Source organism: Cornus florida, unplaced genomic scaffold, assembly GCF_030987335.1.
Source record: "Cornus florida cultivar Cherokee Brave unplaced genomic scaffold, ASM3098733v1 CherokeeBrave_3.0.0_Hap2_Chr02, whole genome shotgun sequence".
NCBI lineage: Eukaryota > Viridiplantae > Streptophyta > Magnoliopsida > Cornales > Cornaceae > Cornus > Cornus florida.
Window position 1 is genome coordinate 16,149,576 of NW_026775572.1, and position 17,104 is coordinate 16,166,679.

The window sequence follows — 17,104 nt, forward strand, 5'->3', positions numbered from 1 at the left end:
GTAATGAACTCACATTTGATGTGGCAAATTATTTTGAAAATTAAGGGGGAAAATAAGAAAATAATTCCGCCACCAAGGGTGAATATAACCAAAAAAATAAAAAATAAAATAAAATAAAATATTTTAATGTAAAATTTGTGCTTAGAAAATAATCAATGTACAATTAACTATATATCATTTTAAATTTTCAATGTAAAAATTGGTCATATGAATAATTCGAATAAACCTGACTTTCTAATTCAAAATCACAAACCAAATTGTAAATACAAGTATAAAAATTCAAAGATAGATTGAGCTCGAGTTATGTTATTAGAGTTGAAGGTTGGATTAATGTTGAAGAATGAAAATGTGAAGTTAAAGAGTTTTACCTCGGATTAGTCGAGTTGCAACTAGGGACGGAGCTACATTCAAGTTAGTGGGAACAATTGTCCCCACTCAAATTTTTTTTTTAATAGTATACTTTTATAATTTATTCATTTTCAGTAATATATCCATAAAATATTACATTTACCCCCCTAAAATTACTATAAAAAAATACACTATTGACCCTTAATTCATTTTTGCCCCAACCCCTAGGGATGGCAACGGGGATGGGATTTCATTCCCCATCCCATACTTGGCCAAAATTTTCACCCTTGTCCCCACCCCTATACCAGTTAAAAATTTCAATCCCACCCCCATCCCCGTCCCGCCCCGCCCCGCCCCGCCCCTGATTAAGTTTTCTTGATTCTCAATATCACAGATTCACAGTTCCAGGGGGAAAAAAAAAAAAAAAAAAATCGCCCCTTATATGTATATAAGGGAGTAATTGGTAATATCCATTCTATATATATGTGTGTGTGTGTGTGTGTGTGTGGATACACACACAACCAACCACATCAGAATTTGGAATCCCAGAGCAACACTCCAAAATCAATATATATATATATATATATATATATATATATACAACCAACCATATCAGAATCTGGAATCCTAAAACAACACTCCAGAATCAATATATACATACACACACACACACACACACACACACACACACACACACTTGCATATGCATATGAACAAAACTAGATATGGAATCAGACGGGGAAGAGCTGATGCCAGTGAGCGGGAAGAGCCGATGTCGGAGATAGATTCGAAAAGACAAGGAAGAGCCGATGCCGGAAACGGAATAAGAAAGGATGGGGAAGAGCCGATGTTGTTGTCAATTAGGAGGAGAAAGAGAGAAGATGGTAAAGGAAAGAAAGAGGCGGATCTCACTTCGGAATTAGTTTTATAGTTTTAATATATATGGTATATATATATATAGTATAGGCTAGTTTGGTAAATATAATAACATGGGCAAGGGTATCTTAGTAAATTCATACCATAATCGGGGCGGGTTTACCCAGGCCCCGTCCCCGACCCTGGCTGGTTTTTAAAGTTTATCCCCATCCCCATTCCCGTTTACATAAAAGGGTCCCCATCCCTGCCATAAACGGGGCGGGGACCCGGCGGGATAGGGAATTTGCCATCCCTACCCACCCCCCACCTTACATCCTGGTTCTGTTACCAATAGGAAAAGCACGTCCACAAAATGCAATTCCGAAAGTTGACCAAACAACCTATTAGTAACTTCAACAAAAGTAGTTTTACAAATACCCTTGTTTATTGGTATATATATCTAATATTGGTATATATCTCCAATATTAGTATATAAAAATAAAATATTTAAACTCCACTTTTATCGCTTACACTCCATGAGCCTCTAAGAGCATCTTCAACCATAGGGGTGGCCACGAATCGGATTAAGTATCAATCCTAATCTGATCTGCTCCCAACTAATTAGGCAAATCCTAATCAGCCACCGATCTGTTATCCCATGGATCGGATCAAATTGAATCCGCTGATTGGATTTTATCTAAATTATCTATTATTATTATTATTATTATTATTATTATTATTTATTTGTCTTTTAACTATAACCCAATAGATAAAATTTTAATTTATTTATATTAATTCATATATCTAAATAATTATTAACTAATACATCTTTAGAATCCATTAAATTATCATTAACTAATTAAATTAACTAATATATTATTTGAAAATTTATATATAAATTTCACGAATCGGATCGAATTTTTAACCCCCCAGATTCGATGAGTGAGTTACGGATTTGATTTTTTTAAATTTGCCACCAATCTGTGGGTGTAGCAATCCGATCCGATCCGTACGGATTGGATTCACGGATTCACGGATTATTTGCCCACCATTCACGGATTATTAGCCACTCCTAATTGTGTATATATTTTTGTGTAAATTTGATGTGTCATAATAAATTTACACAAAAATTAACTCCCACGTAACTTTTACAAAGTTACTTAATATAAAGTTGATTCGTTAATGAAATGAAAAAAAAATTACATATGCAATTTGGTTTTCACACTAATTTAATCAATTCATTTCTCTAATTTGTAAAATTAGTTTACTTTGATTTACTTGGTGAAATAATAACGCTCATATAAGATTATTGTTAATGAATATGAAGATATAACATATAATTGATGCTTATTCTAGATCCCAAAATTTTAACCTATAATACATTCCCCTAAATCCACATTTGTATTATGTACCCTTTTTCCATTTTTTTGAAAGAAAACATTCAAATTCGTACTCTTCAAATAAATATTACACTGGCCAGTGGCCACCTACAAAATATGGTATTTCACCAAAGCTATAAAGACGTCCTTAAAAGCATCAACTGAGAGACGCGGAAGGAATTGTGAGGTAACCAACCATTTCACCCAAAGAAAAATAACATAGTAAATCAACAAATGAACTCAAAACCCTCGTGCCACTCCACTCCACCAGAACCGAACTCTCAACATGCATTTACATAAATGTTTTCTTTATACAAATACGGAAAATGATTTTAAAAGACACATACTATGATGCTCCATTCACTTCGGCCTCAATCAAACTTTCTCTACGCTCTTACCTCTTTCCTCTTTCCTCTTTCCTTTCCTTAAAATCATTCTTTTCTTTCCTTTTCTCTCTTTATCCAAACCTTTAGAATTCCTACCTTTCATTTCTCTTTGACCAAACCCTAACGTTTAGGTTTTCTTCCTTTCATGGCTCTGTCTATGTCAATACAACCATTGACCAAATATTATTGTCAATCCAAATAAATCAATTTGTTTTCTCTAAAGTTCTAGTCATGATTTTTTCTTTTTCCTTTCCAATTCTATAGCCAAATCCAATTTGACAAGAACCTTAGCCTTTTTAAATTTGTTATGAAGACAATTGATAAAGTATTAGCAAATGATATATATGAACAACAATAAAGTTGATTTTATATTCAAATTTTTAACGAGTTCATTAAATTTTGAAACAATAGAGTAAAAAGTAGAATTCAAAATTACGAGAGAGAAAATAAGTTGCAGAGGGAGAGGTAAGATAAGAATAAAAACTCTTTAAAACACAAGGGCTCACCACCCCTTTTAAAACCGAAGAGTTTAGCAAATTTCTTTGACCAAAACACTTTTAATTAGTCAATGTCATTCACAATACATTTACAAAAAAATAGAGTGGTGATTAACCAAAAAAAAAATAGAGTAGTGCCATTTAGTATGTTACATTAATCAAAGTGGACGGTCGTAAGTTAACTAATAAATCACTCTCTATGGTATTCCCTTTTAGAAAAAGCCAAAGCCCCCACAAACTATGTCAATCACATTATCGACAAATAAAGCAGGCACACCAAAACAGTACAAAAGAAAGGGAATCTAGTAATGCAGATATTATCTCAAAAAAAAAAAAATGAGGATCAGATTCGAGATAGCCCCTAAGGCCTACCTCTCATCGATGCCTACATCACTCTAAAGCAAGCATTATTTTTACTTTATTCAGTCCCATTTCTTTTGTCTCTTTCCTCCTCAGAGCTATTTCCGCTAGATTCCAATATTAATTTCAGTATTATTATATTCATTATATTTCACATTTCATTTACATATTTAATTATAGGGTTAAATGCAAAAAATTCCCTAGACTATTGGAGTTTTGCAACAAACCCTCGTGAACTATAAAAAACCCATGACGTCAACTTCTGATGCCGAAAAATTTAAAAGACCAGTTTGCCCTTGTAATACACTACGTCGTTTTATACCATTCTTACTGTTTTGGTTTTTATTTATTTATTTATTTATTTATTTTCCCAAAACATTTTAACACGAAGACGAAGTTGTCAGGGAGGAAGACCTGGTCATACGGTCTGGATCAGACGCTGTCCACATCATGTGCTCTGCGCACACCACGTGATCACCCAGATTCGATCCCGTGCTCTGCACACACCACCTCCCAGAACTTGGTTCTGATTTGGAGATAGCGACCGGCTAAAGTGGTGGCAGCGGTGATGGATTGAATCTGCCCGTGGAAGAATTGCGGCTGAAGTGGTGGCAGTGTTCGACGATGAAGTCATCGTCAACAGCAGTGGCGGGGAATTTATGGCAGTCGGCCAGGAATCGTCGCCGTCCACGGTGATCCGCGTCTTCTTTTCCTACCACAGCCGCCGCGACAACACCACCGCCACCTCCACTAGATCCATCTCCTCCTCCAACCACAGCCTCCGCCGCCGCCACAACACCACCATCACCTCCACACACGACTTTCCCCACTTTCGCAATCACCATCGTGAAAATCAGATTTGGAGAAGGTTGTTGATTCATACGAATCCATCTCCTACTGTTTATATATAATGTGTTGTAGAATCATTTTGCTATAATTGAGACATTGACAACACAACTTGAACTTCACCTTCGTTTTCTCACTGTAAATTGCAGAATTTGGGCTAAAAAATGAATTTAACGCATCAAAGATTGATTGTTTTGAAAAAAATAAAGGGAAACTCTTTTAGCAGTCACGAGAGAAATCAAAGATCTCATCCTCTATAATGCACAAATCTCATCTTCAGCGTCAAGAACTGAAACGATCGGAGGTAGCATCTCTTGGAGACAAGACTTGGTAGTGTGGGTGGTCTTATGGTAGTCTATTAGAAACGGTTTGGAAACGGAATATTAGGAAACAAGCCAAACAGGAGTGAACGTGGGTGTGGCGGAGGACTTGGTCAATGTGAGGAAGGCGACATTGACGCTGGTGAGCTTTAGGATGCACTTTACTGGTTTTCGCAGATGGCAATGGCGATTTGTGAATAAAATTAGGGTTAAAAATTGACAATTTGGGGCTTTCAATTTGGAGTTTTTATTTATTTATTTTCCTAACAGTAATAAGGGTAACTATGTCATTTTGAAATTATTTTATAGGTCACCTGATATTCACACGCCGGAACAGTGTTACCTGGTGTTTTTTACAAAAAATTAGATAGTTAAGGAGGTTTATTGGAAAAATAAAAGTTCAGGGGGGTTTTTTAGGAGAGAGAGTAAAGTTAGGGGGGGGGGGGTTTGCACTTTACCCTTAATTATATGAGAATAAGGGAGTTAAATTTGAGGTTTTGTGAGATTATTGAAACTAGTGGTGGAATATTAATGTGATCATAGTGCACAGTGAAAGCATGTAAATGATGCAGGAATGTAAGGCATGTAAATGATGTAAGAATGTAAGGCGTGATGTTTTATATTGTCACTAAAATATTATAGAAACTTTAGATATCTATAAGCTTACATATTCTTATAGAATATAGTTTGTTATATGGTTCTAGAGATGTAATCTTGACTTTATATTTAATTAGATTGTAATTGTTTACTAAGCTTATAGATTCTTATAGAATATCTTGGATAATTTGTAGTATGGTTCTAGAGAAGTAATTTTAACTTTACATTTGATTGGATTGTACTTGTTTACTAAGGAATAGTATGCCTATATATCCAAAGATGAGTTAGAGGAGTCAGGGAGACATCAGATTTTGGAAGAATGCATTTTACAATTTTACCCATTAACAGTATTCAATCTCAAAAGGAAACTGTCAAATCTATCCACAAATTAAAAAGACTATCAGGCCTTTGATTTTTTTTTCTTTGTATCAATGGGAAAAGAAATGCAGGAAAAGAAAATTTGGGAAGAAAATCTACTAAGCAATTATGGTATGGATTATGGAAGCACCTAATTGTCTAAAGAATTTAATCATATTGATATAAAAGCCAACATCTATATTTATATGGTAGAAATGGAGTAGACAAAGTAAAACCTATCTTATTTAAAGGTTATCCATCTCAACACAAAAGATCCATGGATCCACCATACACCCCACATATAAATCCTAGAAACATCACTCTTGAAAACTAAAAGTGACAAAGAAAGACACTGGATCACATATATCACAGATAACGATTAAAGATCAAGGCTGGTCCAAGAAAGCTGACCGCAGTTAGTGATGGTCACTGCTTTCGAGGTCCTTCCAGAACTGGATCCAACTTTCTCGATCGACTTCACCAAGTCTATCCCATCCACAACCTTCCCGAATACCACGTGTTTTCCGTCCAGCCACTCGATCTTTGCCGTGCGGAAGAAAAATTGCGATCCATTGGTCCCAGGGCCGGCATTCGCCATGGAGAGAATACTGGCACCGGTGTGCTTCTTGACGAAGTTATCGTCGGCGAACTTGGAGCCATAGATTGACTCGTCGCCGGTGCCATTTTCGGCGGTGAAGTCGCCGCCCTGGCACATGAAGCTGGGGATCACACGGTAGAAGCTGGAGCCTTTGTAGTGCAAAGGCTTGCCACTCTTACCGACGCCTTTCTCGCCGATGCAGAGGACTTGGAAGTTAATATAATCTCTTTGTCCCAAAAAAGTGTCACTTTTGAAAAATCGTGAATCTCACAAATTGAACTGTCACGCTTTCTTAAAAGAGACATTCTTTTTTATTTTTTTATTATTTACTTATACTAATAATACCAATCCGTATTAATTTTTTTAAAAAAATAATATTTCTGACGACAAGTTTATACCGACAAAAAACCGACATCCATGCAACACTAAACTATTAGTTTTCTTTGACCAAACTTTTTCCTTACCTTCTTAATTTTTACGGCGATGATATGCCCGTGGCCTCTCTCTGACTCCTCTGCTTTCTCTCTCTTCCTACATCTTCAAAATTTTAATTTTTTAAAACTTTCTTATCTGTGCTTGTTCACTCTCCACATTCTTCCGAATCATGGCTTTCCCGGTTTTTGTTCGTCGATTTTCTTCATCTCGTGGGGTAATCAGTTCCAGTTCCGGTCGACTTTAGCCTTCGTCTTCTTCAACTCCACTGCAACCGCTAGCACTCTCTCCGGACCAGACTGTAATACCCCTAGTTTTCAAAAGGAAACAATGGGAATTTAAATTTAATTTTATTGTATTTTTATTTCATTATGTGATATATGTGCTCATTTGCGTAATTGTTTAATTGTTTCTTTATTTTAAATTAATTGTGTGTTTGTTCTTGATTCTAAGTTACCTGTTTATTTGTTTTAAAGTAATTGTTTAATTTTAATTGTGTATTTGTTTTAAGGTAATTTTTTAATTTTAATTGTGTATTTGTTTTAAAGTAATTGTTTAATTTTAATTGTTTAGTTGTCTAGATTAAATTTTTTTTTTGGTCTTGTATATGATATAGGATTAGGGTTTTATTTTTATATAGTAGGGACGCAGACTTATATTAGGTTTTAACTTAAACCCGCTAGATATAGAGTTACGCAGATTAGGGTTTGGGACGTCTATATATATATATATTCTTTTAAGTCTGCTAGGGTTGGGAACAATCCTACTCACGTAATATTTGTGAGAAGGAAAACAGAGGCTCTAGACTGGTCTTGAGAGAAACAGAGAGGGTCTCGGGTGTTTTCTGTGAGGCTAAAGGAGGAAGACTGGAGGAAGAACAGAGGGGTTGCTTCTGGATGGAACCAAGAAGCAATAGAGGAAGGGAACTGGGAGCAGAGCAGAGGGGAAACAGACTTGGAGAATTCTGAAACTTAGAGACGACGCTTAAGGTTTCAAATCGGAATCGTGAGGCAAGTTTCAGTCTACTCCTTTCCTTTAAACTTGTGTTCTGTACATTCTATATAGTCTCCAGGAATTAATTCAATTTTTAAAAACTGATGTTCGATGCATGTTTGCCGGACTGTAAACTGATTAACGTATAAATACCTGAAGTTTGTTTTCCTTGCATAAACTGTTGGGTTATGTATTAAACTCTTGTAAACTAATTCATAAAGGAATGTGAGGAGTTTTTGGGATGGTTTGGATGTAAATTAAACTTTAAAATAGAATATTGATGCATGTAATCTGACCCTAAATTATTCATTTGTTTTGTTAACTGAAACTATGGTTCTGGTATAAATTGTTTTGTTATGCCGTAAGGTTTGAGTCAATTAAATCACAAAGGTTTATGAAGGGTTTCTAGGAATTTAGGAACATAAATAGAACTCTAAGAATGCTATAAGGTTTGGGATAGAACACTGGACTTCGCCGGAAGCACAGACGGCAACTGGACGAAGCAAAGACGAAGCAATGGAGTAGAGACGGCTCTCAGGGGAAGAGAGCCGGCTCCCTAAGTGAGGGAGCCGGTTCCCAAGAAGGTAGAGTCAGCTCTCCATGAGGGAGAGCCGGCTCCCATGGCGGGGAGCCTGCTCCTTTGAACAGAAACCCCTCCGGGGTATTTCTGGTATTTTTTCGATACTTCAGGGGCAAAAGGATAATTTTGGAGTTTCATGGGGGTTCTTAAATGGTGTACAGAACAGGTTTAAGACCTAGGATGTATTAATTCAGGTCATGGGAATGGACAACACAAATTTTAAAATATGAATGTTCAATGCTGTCAAGAAGGAAGGAGAACTGGAATCGTTGGTTGGCTAGCAAATTAAATGAACTGCTATAAAGGTCAGTGTTAGGATTTTATACCAAATGATATAAATGACATGTTTCAGTTCCAAGAAGGTTGTTTATGCTGTGGTTAGGGTCATCATGTAATTCTAACTGATAGGTTGCATGCCGACAGGAGTTGTAGGAGTTTTAGTTGCTAGTTTTACTTTAGCGAACTAAATGAACTTGTATGGGAATGCTTTTGGGGTTCATAAGATGTACTCCGTGTAGATTTCTGAGTGTCGTTATATCAAACACATGATCTATAGTGAGGATTAAAGGGATGTCATGTAATTTAAGCATTACTTGTCATGCCGTCAAGGATGGTGTAGGTTGTGATTACTAGTTTTGTTTTAGCAAACGAACTGGACTAGTATGGAGGTAGTTTTGGTAGTCTAGCGTAATGTGCTCAGTTATAACTCTGTTTGTCATTATATTGTGCTATGGATGTTAATCGATGAACTGTTAAAATTTATATTCGATCAATTGTATGGAATTGGATAATTTAAATTGTTTATCATTACTTTAACAATTTAAAAGAAGGATTTATGATTATAATCATATACTGGATACATGATAGGATTTTAAAAATATCTGATTTCTGTTATACTGGTTTCTGGATATGTTTGATGTTTTAATGAATGTGCATCATTTGTGGATCACTTGCATTATATGTACCGGTATGGGACGGTGACATATCAAAAAGCTAAGTTCTACCCCTTCATACATACGGAATAAATTAACTAAAACAGTTAAATCCTACATGGATGCACGTCATATCAACTAAAACAGTTGAACGACATAATGGATATTTGTTTTATCTTTCTGCACTAGGAAGGAATTTATATATATATTTATGGTACTGTGATACGAGCTTGAGCCTCCTGATCATGGTTAGGGTGCGTATATTGCAAAGGTTGAGTAGCTAGATATAGCTAATGTTCCCTGGTAAGTCTAGATACTTGGCCGTTGAAAAATGTATTTTATATGTCACCTTCTACCCAAGTTGAACTATGTTATAAGTTAGTGAACATCCTATAGTGTATGTGTGTGTGTATATATATATATATGGACTATTGTAGATATTGCCAAGCTATTTAGGATGTATCTGCGTATCAGATTTATGTGCGGATTGTAATAGATTGGAACTTGCATGTGGGGCTGACCCACTCCTATTTTTTAGGTATTCGTCAGTACCAGGTTTAGAGTTTGATCGTGTTGATGCAGATACAGACACTCACTCTTCCAGTTACATAGGATTTCCTTTCTATTTTGGTTTTGGATTTTAATTCTGTAAATTTATTTAAAGATTTGGAATTAGAGGTCCACTAGGTGGATTCCCGAGTTGTACGGATTTAAATTATATTAATTTATTATTTAAGGTTTGAGGATTTTTATTTTAGTTTTCTTTCAGCACATTATTATTTTATTCTTAATTCAGTTTTATTCTTGCTTGTTTACATATTAATTGTTTGGTATCCCTTGGATCTGTGCTCGGACTTGATCACCCGTGGCTTTAGAATCGAGGGGCATCACACAGACAACAAGTTTATACCGACAAAAAACCGACATCCACGCGGCACTAAACTATTAGTTTTCTTTGACCAAACTTTTTCCTTACCTTCTTAATTTTTTCGACGATGATACGTTCGTGGCCTTTCTCTGACTCCTCTGCTTTCTCTCTCCCCCTATATCTTCAAATTTTCAATTTTTTAAAACTTTCTTATCTGTGCTTGTTCACTCTTTCACATTCTTCCGAATCATGGCTTTCCCTGTTTTTAAACTTTCTTATCTGTGTTTGTTCACTCTATCACATTCTTCCGAATCATGGCTTTCCCTGTTTTTGTTCGTTAATTTTTTTCATCACGTGGGTAATCAGTTCCAGTTCCGGCCAGCTTCGGCCTTCGTCTTCTCCAACTCCACCGCAACCGCTAGTGTTCTCGCCGGGTAGGTTTCTCTTTTTCTCTATCTTCTTAAAAAACAATTCAATTTTTGTCTATCAAAGCTCATCTGTTTTCAATTCATTCCTCAAAACCAATTCTGGTATAAGAAACCAATTAAATTTCTGTCCCTTTCCAACCCATCCCTCAGAACAATTCTTATGATGAGGGCGGCGATGAACTGAACTTCGAGCAAGGAGTCCGGCGACTGCAAGGAAGAACTACATCAGAGATCAGTGGCTCCAAACTCCAAACGAGTAAAATTCTCTTAAATACACCTTATACACGAGGTCGCTCGATCAGATCGGCAAGGTCTTTTGCTGTAAGCACCATTACTGGAGGCAGAAACTTTTTCTGTTAGTGTATTATACCGGATCAAGAGTACGGAGATTGAAGAAAATGTGTTCCCAAGGTTGTGCTAATCAACGACTCACACGTGTTTAGTCGATTTTTTTCGGGTAAACAATAGTCGGGCCGTATAGCATCACTCATTTTTTTTTTTTCTTGGCAAATTAAGGAGGGTGATTTGACATTGGTACATTAGTTCTGAGAACTAAATCCTTTATAAATTAGATTATTGAAAAATGTCTAAAAATAAAAAATATTAATAATATTATCATGTTTTTGAAGGATTTGGATTCTCTAACTTAAAACTATTCTAAATTATCATAAGTTGAATTTTCTAAATTATCATAAGTTGAATTGTTTATAGAATTGTAACGACACGTAAAGATACCAAAATAATAATAAAATCTATAAAAATTTGGCATGACCTCCGCAGAAAGTGTCTCTAAACAATCTGTTGAAATACAAAAATAAATGCAATAGCTTCACTGACCTTAAATCTAACTTATCCTGTCCCAACGCACAATTCATATATTATACTACATTCCCAAAATGGTTACATACATACAAAAGTCCCGTTCCTCCATCTCATCCAAACAAGGGACACATCCGTTACATCAAGTTATAGTCCATAATTAGAGCTAAAATTTTAAAGTCCATAGCTTACAACATTATATCAACTAAACTAAAGTTTCACAAAATATTTAAGATTACATTTACAAAATATATATTAAAGTTATAATACAAAAGATAGCAAAAGATAGCAAAATAAAATAGATCTCTAAGCTAGTCTAAACTTGTGGTGGATCTTCGCCCTCCACCCCTTTTCCGTGTCCTGAAAAAATGTTAAAAATAACGAGATAAGCATAAGCTCAGTAGGAAGTTTCTAAGACACACTTCTTATATCCCCGTGAATCCATACAATGAATAGATAAAAAGTGAACAGGATCATGCTATAGGGAAACGCACATTCTTAAATACAATAACAAGTATGTAACAGATACCAACCAATCATAAGTTTACCACAATGTCATGAAGTACAATGTTCAAATGTCACTCCCCATTTTCTGAAACATTTCCGTTTCAATTTCCAAAACCGTTAGTGTAATCCGACCCAAGGCACCTCCAAGGCGTCACGAATGGAGGGTTGACTAACTATCCACGACCACAAGGCACCTCCAAGGCGTCGCATCCGGCCTAGTTAGTTCAACCATACTCCCTTCTAGACTACATTAACATCCCGGACCACTAGGCGCCTCCTAGGCGTCCGGTTTTCGCAAACTCCTTTAAAAATATATGTATATATATATACATATATTTTTCCAAGATTTTTACTAGAACAAATTCATTTTTTTTTTTTTTTTTTTAAAACATGTTTCCCCCTATTTCTTCCAAATGGATGCATGAATGCTTCATGCTTCATTTCATCAATTCAACCATAAAGTTCCACATACATTTTTCAATAAATTAGTAAGTTACTAAAAATGGATAACTCATATTCTCATTTCACATTTTACTAGTAATTTAAATATACAATTCACAATTTCATTTCCATGCTCATAACATAAATTGTCCTAGCAATTAAAAATCATGAATAACAAACTAACACTAAGCATGCTTCTTTACAAGTTAAAAATTATCATACTAATAAGCCCAATTAGCACATAACACACATTTATCACCATCAATATAAATAACCCTAATAAACATAATCACAAAAATTTAAAAATAAGCATTCTTAAGTTAAATTAAGGGGAAAAATTCACAAGAAATGCAAGAATTAGTGGATTAGAGCACCCCTACCTCAATGGAAGTGAAAACCCCCAATTTGAGCCCAAGAACCATAGAATTTCGAACTCCCTGGAGTGCACCAAATAATAATTTCGAACTCCCTGGCTCCTATCAAATTGACGGCCTTGACGAGCTCAACAACTTTGCTTCACAATGTTCTACCAAAATCCAAAAGATTAAAGCTAGATCAAGCTTTTGAGATTGCAAAAAGAAAAAAACAAAGTGAGATGCCAAAAGGGGAAATGATGCAGCAGAGAGAAAGAAAGGAAACATTTGAGTCATGAAATGGCCTTATGGCCTTTTGTGTGTTAATATGTTGGTGGGGCCCACCAACTTTTGAGAAAAAGGAATAACTTTATAACTTTAATATATATATATTTATTTATATATATTTATCTCACAAACAATTCTCCCCAACTTTAAAAGATTTCATCCCCGAAATCAAGTCATACCTGAGGAAGAAAACAACTCTAGATACTTGGAGCGGACTTCCTGTTCAAGCTCCCAAGTAGCCTCCTCAACTCCGTAATGCCTCAAAAGAACTTTTACCAACGGTATTGTCTTTTTCCTCAACAATTTCTATTATGTGTCAAGGATCTGAACTAGTCCCTCCTCGTAAGAAACATCCTCATCAATGTCCACATCAACCCAACTCAAAATGTGAGACGGATCCGGCTCGTACTTTCGTAGCATCGATACGTGGAAAACATTATAAACTCTGTCCATCTGCGGTGGCAAAGCAAGTCTGTAGGCAACCTCTCCTACACGGTCCAAGATCTCAAAAGGTCCAATAAATCATGGCGACAACTTGCCACTCTTCCCGAACCTCATCAACCCTTTCCGTGAAGAAACCCGAAGAAAAATGTGGTCTCCCACCTCAAAGGATAGTGGTCGTCTTCGCTTATTTGCAAAACTCTTCTGTCGACTTTGAGCTGTAAACAATCTCTGCCTGATCAGCTTCAACTTCTCGGTAGTCTCAAGTACAATGTCGGGTCCTAAGGCGGCTGTCTCGCCCACCTCAGTCCAACAGACAGGAGATCTACAAGGTCTACCATACAACGCCTCAAATGGAACCATCTGAATACTCGTCTGATAACTGTTGTTGTAGGCAAACTTAATAAGTGGAAGGTGATCCTCCCAACTACCACCCAAGTCAAGTACACAGGCTCGAAGTATATCCTCCAAGATCTGGATGATACGCTCCGACTAGCCGTCCGTCTATGGATGGAATGCAGTATTAAGGTGCAACGCTGAGCCAAACGCTGCTTGAAGTCCTTCCCAGAACTTTGAGGTGAACTTAGCATCCCTATCCGACACAATAGCCACTAGAACTCTATGCAATCTCACAATCTCTTTTACATCAAGTACACTGAGTGCCTCTGCGTCATCTGTTACCTTAATAGGCAAGAAGTGAGCCGTCTTGGTCAATCTATCGATAATGACCCATACGGCTTCATTTTCCCTCCGTAACCTAGGAAGACCCGTCACAAAATCTATTGCAATCTCCTCCCATTTCCACTGCGCTACCGGCAATGGCTGTAATAAACCAGCTGGTCTCTGGTGCTCGATCTTCACCTGCTAACAGGTAAGGCACTTAGCTACAAACTGTGCAACATCCTTCTTCATTCCATTCCACCAATACTGACGTCTCAGATTGTGATACATTTTGGTACCACCCGGATGAACTGCAAAGTGGGAAGTGTGAAACTCCCGTAAGACGTCCTCACGACAAACTGTGGGAACAACCAACAAACCCCTAAACCGTAGACCTCCAACTGTATGTAAGGTCCAATCCTTCACGGTTTCGCCACTGGAGATCAAAGTGTAAATGGCATCCAAATCTGAATCATGTCTCTGTGACTCAATCACCCGTCTAACAAGAGTGGGTTGAGCCACGAGACTAAACAAGAATGCTGACTCATTGCCATCATCATCATCATCAAAATAATACAATCCCATTTCAGCCAAATCTTCCAGCATCTTCTATTTCCGAATGGCTAAACTAGCCAAAGTCCCATGAGATTTCCGGTTTAAAGCATTAGCTACTACATTTGCGTTACCCGGATGATACTGCAAATTAAAGTTATAGTCTTCCAAAAACTCAACCCATCGCCTTTGTCTGTTGTTCAAGTCCTTTTGGGAGAAAGGTATTTGAGACTCTTGTGATCCGAGAACACCTCAAATCTCTCACCATACAAATAGTGTCTCCAACACTTCAAAGCAAACATGACTGCCGCTAACTCTAAGTCATGAGTAAGGTAGTTAAGCTCGTGAGTCTTCAACTGTCAAGACCCATAAGCCACTACTCTATCATCTTGCATCAGTACATAACCCAAACCATCTCGTGAGGCATCACAATAGATCACATAACCCAAGCCACGCTCAGATATCACCAACGCCGGAGCCATAGTCAACCTTGTTTTCAACTCTTGAAATGATGACTCACATGCCTCATTCCATGCAAATTTGATCCCTTTCCGGGTCAATCTGGTCATAGGAGCTGCCAAACGGGAAAAATCCTTCACAAATCTCCGATAATAATCCGCTAGGCTAAGGAAACTCCGGATCTCAAAGACATTCTTGGGTTGCTCCCAATTCAAAACTGCCTCTATCTTTGAAGGATCAACTGAAACCCCACCTTTCGAGACAACATGTCCCAAAAATTTCACCTTTTGTAGCCAAAACTCACACTTTTCATACTTGGCGTACAAACGGTGCTCCCGTAGAATCTACAACACTATACTCAAATGGACCTCGTGCTCCTCCCGAGTCCGTGAATACACAAGAATATCATCCACGAAAACTACCACAAACTGATCCAAGTAATCGTGGAAGACACGATTCATTAAATCCATGAATGCCGCCGGCACATTAGTTAAACCAAAAGGCATAACAAGAAACTCATAGTGTCCATACCGTGTACGGAAAGCAGTCTTTGGAATATCCTCCTCTCTAACCCGCAACTGATAATAACCTGACCTCAAGTTAATCTTCAAAAAACAACTGGCTCCCCTCAACTGATCAAATAAATCATCTATCCTTGGCAAAGGATACTTGTTCTTGATGGTGGTATGATTCAACTTCCGGTAATCAATGCACAACCTCAAAGAACCATCTTTCTTCTTAGCGAACAAGACCTGTGCACCCCACAGTGACACACTCGGTCGTATGAAGCCTTTCACTCTCAAATCGTCAAGTTACTTATTCAATTCTTCTAATTCAATCGGTGCCATACGATACGGTGCCTCAGAGATTGGCGCGGTACCAGGCATCAAATCAATAGCAAATTACACCTCTCGGTGTGGAGGCAACTTAGTCAAGTCCTTTGGAAACACATCCAGAAAATCACGCACAACTGCTAGATAATTAACCCCATAAAACTCAACGTCATCATCGGCGAAAAGGCTAGCCAAAAAGAACGTTTACCGATCCCGACCCCTAACACCATAGAATGAATGAGTGAGAGGATCACACCGATCTCCCTTAAAACAGAAACAATCCCCATCTGGGGTACACACTGAAACTTTGCCCCTAAAGCAATCAATGACAGTTCTGAAGGACGACAACCAGTCCATCCCAAGAATGACGTCAAATCATGTCATCTCGAGAAGGATGAAATCGAACTCAAAACACGTCCGGCAATCGTGATGGAACAACTCTTACAAACTCTACCAAGAGTAACTGAATCCCCAATAAGTGTGTCAACACAGAGTGGTCTGTCTAACTGACTGACCTCCAAAGCCAATGCCCGTGCAAATGATGAAGTAATGAATGAATAAGAAGCACCAGAATCAAACAATACACGTGCCCAAGAATGGGACACAAGAAACATACCCCTGACAACTGAAGGACTGGATGGTGACTCGACTGGAGTAAGTACAAACACGCGACCCTGGGTCCTCTACCCCTGAGAACTACCTGCCTGATAGCCAGACTGCTGAGTGGGTGCACTCGAAGAAGCTCCCCAACCCGATCCAGAACTCTGGCCTGACATGACTGGCTGAGACGGCTGAGGTGGTGGTAGCGGTCGAAACCTTGACTGAATTATGGCAGACTGCATCTGCCTCTGCTGTGAACCTCCACCTCTGCCTAAACCACCGTCCCGATGTAGACAATCTTTCACCCTATGGCCCTGCTGGCCACACCCGAAACATCCACCAGACGATACCTGAATCTGAGTACACTGGGACTTG

General features: G+C 37.6%; 1 protein-coding gene across 1 annotated transcript; it reads right to left on the reverse strand.

The window, feature by feature from the left end:
* Window positions 1-6,140: 6,140 nt before the first annotated feature.
* On the reverse strand, window positions 6,141-16,743 carry LOC132295709 (peptidyl-prolyl cis-trans isomerase-like). The gene is made up of 3 exons (XM_059794001.1): window positions 16,579-16,743; window positions 16,338-16,393; window positions 6,141-6,769 (listed from the first exon to the last, which is right to left on the reverse strand). The coding sequence occupies exons 1-3, from the start codon at window positions 16,741-16,743 to the stop codon at window positions 6,325-6,327; spliced, it is 666 nt and encodes a 221-aa protein (XP_059649984.1). The 3' UTR covers window positions 6,141-6,324.
* Between the last annotated feature and the right edge of the window lie 361 nt (window positions 16,744-17,104).